The sequence below is a fragment of the Periophthalmus magnuspinnatus genome, chromosome 15 (genome assembly GCF_009829125.3).
Source record: "Periophthalmus magnuspinnatus isolate fPerMag1 chromosome 15, fPerMag1.2.pri, whole genome shotgun sequence".
Lineage (NCBI taxonomy): Eukaryota > Metazoa > Chordata > Actinopteri > Gobiiformes > Gobiidae > Periophthalmus > Periophthalmus magnuspinnatus.
In genome coordinates this window covers 13973165-13981066 of record NC_047140.1, presented here as the reverse complement: position 1 = coordinate 13981066, position 7902 = coordinate 13973165, and the positions used below count along the sequence as shown (strand labels likewise).

The 7902-nt window shown below is 38.1% G+C and overlaps 1 protein-coding gene across 1 annotated transcript in view; it reads left to right on the top strand.

Annotated features, from left to right (window-relative positions):
• The window catches only part of LOC117382953 (RING finger protein 122-like), a 22376-nt gene extending 14984 nt beyond the window's left edge, over positions 1 to 7392 (top strand). The window contains exons 6-9 of the mRNA XM_033980198.2: positions 2554 to 2593; positions 2687 to 2728; positions 5304 to 5386; positions 6892 to 7392. Coding sequence (XP_033836089.2) covers positions 2554 to 2593; positions 2687 to 2728; positions 5304 to 5386; positions 6892 to 6994 — 268 coding nt within the window. The 3' untranslated portion in view covers positions 6995 to 7392. The remainder of the gene's footprint in view (positions 1 to 2553; positions 2594 to 2686; positions 2729 to 5303; positions 5387 to 6891) is intronic.
• The last annotated feature ends 510 nt before the right edge of the window (positions 7393 to 7902 follow it).

Sequence of the window (7902 nt, the reverse complement as noted above, 5' to 3'; positions counted from 1 at the left end):
TCATAGTCATTTACCCTCTCGGAAGTTGTATTTGGAGGGATTTGTGCAATCTAATTGCTTATTTTCAAGACACCATATTACCAATCACCGTTTTCACTGCCACCAGCATACGCTCACTGCTGTGTACTTATTTCGTTCTCCAATTTTATTTTCTTAATCAGTGATATGCAAAGGATACAGCAGCCTTGCATAGTCATTTTGGTACAAAAAAAAAAGCTGTACATCACACTCATTAGCATGTCATAGATTAGAACTATGTAGCAGTCTCAGGCACAGTGTGTTCTTTGATAAAATAAACTTACCACGTCTCCTGCTGCTGTTTACCAATGTTGGGTATGTTACTCTGAAATTGTAATACCCTATAAATTACTAGTTAGAGTGATAAAAATGTAAAATATTACATTACAATATCACTGTACCAAAAATGTATTTTACTTAGTTTACGTAGTTACTTAAAGGCACATGAAGCAGTGGAATAAAATATTTCAGTTTAATTTCAATTGAGAGGAGAGAGTCAGAGATGCAGAAGTTACAGAAGGTGGAGCAGAAGATGAAGAAGAGATGGTTGAATGGAGCAGGGCAGAGGGTCAGATGGAGAAGAGGATGTGGAGGAGGGGTGTGGAAAAACCTTCTACCGGTTTGGTTGGTGATATGATTGTTATTGTATTGAAGCAGTGACAGAGAGGATCTGTCTTTACACAGTGGAGAGGGACAAGGCAAACAACCGGAGAGAGTGAAAGGCTTAAGGGATGAAAATGAAAAAGGACAGGAATGTTCCACAGTATAGCATTAAATATATCTACATAGAGACAAGCAGGTAACATAAAAATGTAAAAAAAAAATGTACTGAATTAAGAGCACTGTATATATCTATCACCAAGTCTTATTATAGCAGTGCAAACTGTCAAAAGGTTTACTCAAGTAAGAGCACTATTGCTATTACTGGGTCTGAAAACTACTCCAAGAAATACAGTTTTATTAAAACGTTTCCCTGACCTGCTTTTCCCCCATGTCTTAGAGAAAAATTTGTCTTGCCCCAATAGACATATATTGTATAAGCAGCTCTTGAGGTCAAAATAAGTCAGCAGCGTACTGTCTGCATCTAATTAGAAATACTGACACTCAGGAAGTGTACATTAGCTTGCTAGTTGTTAGCTTTATCATCACGGTAAAAAAATTGTGAAAAGCGCTTACAAACTCATTGTGGGGAATAATTAGGACGCTCTGAATAGATAAGGTAAGTGAGGAATAACTTTGGACCACTGCAAACCATTTAAAATCAGTTAGTTCTGTTTTCACATTTTTAAGAAAATCAGGTACAGCACCTTTCAATAGTGGGTCAAATGCTAAGTTTCAGGTTATAAGTCTCTCCTTTGGTCTAGTGTACCATTACAATAGTGCAGCCCATCTTTGACTGTGTAGACATGTAAAATACATTTAACGGGAGAGATCTGATGAGAGACAGAAGTATCACAGAGACAGGCTCCAACTTGAACCAGAGGAATTCTCCAGAGACTGAAGCTGGTTTTAAGTCGGGTTTTAACCTGTCATTTTAAACACGTGGTCTTGAGCAATTTATAAGAACAAAATAATAATAATAATCTAATGTCATGGAACAATATTTATTGTGAAGAGGGCAGACTGGTCTGATATCATTTTTTTGCCAATATGATCAAAGATTTTTCTTGAAGTAAAGTTGCTAAGTCTGGTCTCCATACTCTCCATTGTGTCTCAAGCCTGGTCAAACCTGATCATGTAAGCAAATTATTTATTTATTTTTCTGTGATGAATGTAAAAACAGAGGAGCTCATTGTCACCTATCATTTACAAATAAAATCTTATTTTATCTCACCTCAGATCAATAGTTTAGTTTGGTGCTTCACTCATTGATTTTGCAGAAATCCCCAATGTTTTTCAGTGAATTTTTTTCCTTTATTCTTTTTTAATTGGTAAATCCTTCTGTCCATTTGAAAATGACGAGATTCACCAGTTACCACACTCGCATCTTTATAAAGTATTGGAGAAGTGTGTATTCTGAATCCCAGGCAAGCTCTATGTAACTTTTCTTGTTTGGGGTCCACCACCTGCTTTCTCCAAGGAGCTGTTATTGTTTTATTGAATTAAATATACCTTGCATTTATTCAAGTACGGGTGTTTTTATTGCTCAGAAATACCTCATGTCACCTGCTTGTCTCCATGGATATAGATACGTTTAATGCCATATTGTGGGACATGGAGTAGGTTACAATCATAAATAACCCAAAATTCTCTAATACAGTACAGTGGAAATGCTACTTTTTCCCCTGCGGACTCTTTGTGCTAACATTCCTCCAAAGGATTCTGAATTCCAACTTCAAAGAATTCTGATATAAAACGTGTTTAATAACAGCAGTTTCTTCATGCCACATTGAAACGACAAGGATCATGGGTTATGCAGTTCCCTACGCCTTATCTGGTACTGCTGAACAAAACAATACCAGAGGAGGGAAGAATTCAAGATTGTAGCAAAATTGTATTTATGTATTTTTCTTTTTTTTTTTTTTTTTTTTACAGAGTGAGACGAGAAGCAGCACGGCAATATGTTTATAATAAGGTAAGAACGTTCACAACTATTTTTGAGTGTGCATGTCCTGAGTGTTACAGTGGTTATCTTCTTGTTTCTTAACCCTCTGTTTTTCATCCACAGGTTGTTTTGAAAGGAGCTGGGAAGAAAATGGGTCTACTTGGGGTAAGTTTTTAAATGTAACCTCTCTATACATAAGTTAGACTGACTTGAAATCAGTTTTATTTTTGATTCATTTCCTTTAACTAAAAGAGAATTTATGTTATAATGTTGTTTTCCTCTCAAAAACATACCTGGAGTTTAGTTTTATTTCATTCACACGAACCCTGCATATTTAGGTTGTTCTTCTCTCAAACAGAAAACACTCTGTTCCACCTTGTGATGTCATGTGATAATACAGGAAGTGCTCCACTGTGTTTTTAAACTCTATACACCTTCGCTAGAATCATTTAGATAATTTTAGCTCTGGAATTGATCATTTCTACTGAACAAAAGGTAAAAATTTGCTGTTAAATGGAAAACTACTGCTTCATGACATCACAAGGTGGAACAGGGCATTTTAAGCTTTGGAGATGCAGACAGAATAATTATTCAAACATGTGTGAATGAAACAAAACACAACTCCAGGTATGTTTATGATAATAGGTAACAACATTTTTACATGGCTTACAGGGGGGAGAGGGGGAGATCAAACAGGAAGGAGAGACATGTAATTAGAAGAAGATGGAAAGAGAGAGAGGGAGAGAGACAGGAGGAGGGACCAGACAGATGGGAAGAGGAAGACATAGAGATTAAGAGATAAACTTGTTACTATAAAGACAGAGAGGAATGGGAAGCGAGAGGGAGAGAGTGACAGACAGACAACAGGAAGAAAGACAAGAGAAACAGGGCATCAGAACAACATCAACATGGAAAGAGAAAGAGAAAGAGGGGAAGGGAGACTTATCATTACAATATGTGTCATTAGAACTAGAAGGAGAGAGAGGGAGGAACCAGACAGAAAGGAAGAAGAGGAAAGAGTAAACATGTCATTATAAAAACATGGAGGCGCGAACAAGGGAGCGAGGGGGGGGCAGATGACAGGAAGAAGGAAGAGAGGAACACGTCATTAGAACAACACGGAGAGAGAGAGAAAGAGGGAGGATGAGGAGGAGGGAGAGAGATGGAGGAATACCAGATGGATAGGAAGAAAGAGAAATGTGTCATTATAAAAACATGGAGGAGTGAGGGGGAGAGAGGAAGAGAGGAAGGAAGTAAAGAGATAGAATGTACCATAATAATACGGAAAGGAAGAGCGTGTGGAAGTGTGTGGTAACAACATGGAAAGAGTGTGATATCGAGAGATAGGGATGGAAAAAGAGAGAGAGTCATTATAACAACATGGAGGAAAGAGAGAGGGGAGAGAATGAGAGTGGAGAAAAAGAGAAGGAGAGGGGGCAAAGATGTGAAAGTGAATGTGAAAGAGAGAAAGCTAGAGTGGTAGAGAGAGGGGAGAGGAAATAAAAAGATAGAGGATGGGATACTAGAAAGAGGAAGGGAAAGTAGAGGAGGGGAAAAAGAGAGGGAAGAGGGATACAAGAAGAGACAAAGAGAAAGAAGGGAAAGGCGAGCGAGAGTGAAGAGAGGGGAGAAAAAGAGCAGGTATGGAGAGAAGGATAGAGAGACAAGATATGCAAAGAGAGAGGGAGGTGCATAACGGAGGAAGAGAGAAGACAAGAGAGTGGATAGAGAGATAAGAGTTGAGATTGGGAGAGAATGAGAGAGAAGACGGATAGACAGACAAGATAGGGGGAGAGGAAGAGAAATAGAAAGAGGAGAGAAGAAGAGAAAGAATGAGTAGAGGAAGAGGGAGAAGAAGAAAGAGACAGGACATATAAAAGTGCCATTTGGAGCCAGTCACTAAAGCTCAACTGTGGAATATTTAGCTGCTGTGTAATTATGTGGTGTTGAGTTTATATAAATGAAGCGAGTTAAAACACGTTCTTGTGTTGGGTGTGTTAAGGGGTTCAGAATGACTATAGCTATTTTTGATATTTTGAAACCAGTTGTTTTATGGCTTTACATCCAAACATACTGATTATGGATAAAATAATAGCAATTTTGTCACTCATGGAAACACAAGTGGTTGCATAGAATCACTTTACAACAGTTGAATTTTTCCACATAATGGTATTCGTTATCTCTCTAGCTTTTTGTTTCAATTTGAGGTGTTTATGTTGCAGAAAAAAAAAAAGAAAAACTGTACTCACCTCTTCACAGATTTGACCTATAACTTATCCTGGTCGCTTCATCTTAAGATAGAGTTAGATAAGTTAAATGCCAAACTGCGGACCATTCCAGGCTAACAATGACATTTTCATTGAGACGAGAAGTTGGCTGATCCTCCACCGGAAAAGTTACATAGTGCACCTTTAAACTATAATGTAAAATGGTGATGTCAAAGCTATCTTGAGTAATAGATAAGGCCTTTAACTCTCATTTGCTCCCGATATCTTTTGTGTTTGACTCCATGTGATTTTTACACTGTTATAAAACCATCTGTGAATAATAACAGTTTTGATAACACTCAAATCAGATTATTAGATTTCTGGAGTTGGAAGATTATTAAAATGACATGTAAATCTGCAATCTTGAAGGTTCAGAAATCAGATTATAATCAGATTTTGGTGTGCATGTGAATTTAGTCGCTGTACATGCCAGAGAAGTCATTTGGCGGCTGATTCCCTGTTTGTTTTTTCAGCAAACATGTGCTGTGTGTCTGGAGGAGTTTAGGACTAAGGATGAGCTTGGCGTGTGTCCCTGCTCCCACGCCTTCCACAAAAAGTACGTAATTGGAAACACAAAATATTAAATTAATCTAGTATTTTCCAAGGATAGATACAACAGTGTCGCATGTTCTGCATAGCCAGAGTTACAAGGATCACCATGTATACTGCTGCCTATATTGTACAAATAATGTGGCTGTTGAGAGATTTGCCTTTGCATTTCACCCACCCTTCAGTGCTTCTGACATCCATTTCTGAAGCTGTTCTAAAAGCTTTATTTATACTGACAGAGAAGACATTGAACTTGATGAAAGGTTTTGTTTTTCAGACCTAGTAATTAGAGATATTAACCATAAACCAGCTGAACAAATCTGTAATCTGACAGTTAAACAGCAAATTCCACCACAGTATTCTGACCGGTCTCCAGCTCAGTTTAAACTATAGGGATTGTACAAAGTTGTGATGTCATATGAAGGCAGCTCATTGTACAGTGGGCTACATACTCTGCTCTCCTCTGTGACACTTGTTCATCTTAGACCGTTGTTTGTTCATGGTTAAATCTGAGGAGATGTTTTGGTTTTGGGCACATTCTTAAACTGCAGCAGGTCCAGTCCTGTTCATGCTCCAGGCTCAGGCGTAACTCTGGAGCAATAACACACTTTTTACTTAACCCTTTACTGCAAACATGCGCTTAAAGTGCATATGACAGGGTTTCATGTTTTTCTATGTACTACTATGCTTTGATGGGAAAGTACCTGTGGTAAATATTTATCATAGTTTTACTTCAGTTAAGTGATGGCTTGTGGAAAAAAGCTAAAAAGAAGTACAAAAATACAGGAAGTAGCTCTGAGTTCTAAAACAGAATACCTCTACCTTTGTCATCAACACTGAAAATTCCACCCACACAAGGATAATTTATACACAAGAAGTTAATTAATCTCCAGCTACCACATTTAGTATTACATTTTTTTGTACATTTTGGAATGTAATTTTCAACCCAAAATAATAATACTTTATTTTAAAGTGGACCTATTCTGCAAAATTGACTTTTTAGAGCATTTGACCATGTTATAGTTTCCCTTGTCATTTACCCTCTCAAAGTTGTATTTAGTGTGAGTCATGCAAGTTTGAGTAATCTTTATTCTAATGTATTCAAGACACCATTGCTCCAGTCTACCATCGTTTCACCTCCACTGGTACGCACCCACTGCTCTGTACTTACCGTACTTCCTTCTCCAATTTATTTTCTTAATTGGTGATACACGTGGGATTTGGCAGCATCATGTTGCAATTTCTACAGTTTTTTTTTTTTAATCTGCTGATCGTTAGTGTGATGTGCAGCTATCCGTAGATGTCATCTTCCATTGGGCCCCGCAGTTTTTTAACACTGAAGTCAGCTGATTTATTTCTTTTATTAAGTCATTTTAGATCAATATTGCGATTTAAAATTAGCAAATTATAACATAATGATCCAGAAATGTCATAGAGTATAACTACATAGCAGACACAAGCGCCATAGGTCTTCTTTAATATAACAATTTATGTCCTTATTGTTTCTTCCAGGTGCCTTTTAAAGTGGCTGGAGATTAGGAGTGTGTGTCCCATGTGCAACAAACCAGTTTGTCGCCTGCACCCTGAGCCTCCCCCTGACCCGGAACTAGGATAGAGCGTCACCTACTGTCTAAGAAGGGCACAAACTCTCAAATCTGCACCCAGAGCCGCAAAGTGACCCAGAGCAGGGTTAGAGTGCCCCTACTGTCCCTATACTGTAATAGAGGATTAGAGACTGTTTACATCTGCACCTGGAGCCCCAAAGTGACCCAGAGCCGGGGGTAGAGCACCATTTACTGTCCCTATACTGTAACACAGCAGCATAGACTGTTAACATAGTGCACCCCTGGTGCCTTAAGGACTGATAGATGTTTATGTGGTGCTATTCTTTCTGCAGCAGAGCTGCTAAAACCCTGTGCTTGTTGGCTTCTTATGATATTTATAACCACTATGGGGTCTTAAAGGTACAAATTAGTTAGTAGTTAATTAGTCTATTAAAGCTCCACAACATTTTCCTGATAAATAAATATTTTATATATATATATATATATATATATATATATATATATATATATATATCAGGGAAATGTCAGTCTGGTCCCCACAGCCTCCGTCGCTTTCAGAGTCAGGTCAGCTTCAAACTCCACCGTCCAATCTGATTTGTTTATTTCAGTGACATATGTGAAATGAAGGAGCTCACTGGTCACTCATCACTTTGAACAAAGTGACATTTCTCTCACCTCAGATTATTAACAGAGTTTAGTGCTTCACTCACTGATTCTGCAGAATGCCGGTGTGATTTTCAGCCCCCTGTGATTTTTTTCCTTTTTTTCTTGGAAGCAGCCATGTTCATATTTATATGGACAGACCATGCATATCCTTGATTGGCTAATCCACCTGTTAGTCACGCCCACCTGAGTGGGGGGGGAGTACTATAGAAGTTGGGAATTCTGGATTCCAGGCAACCATGGTGCAACTTTTAGCCAAAAATACATTAAAATAAAAGCATATTTATTTCATTTT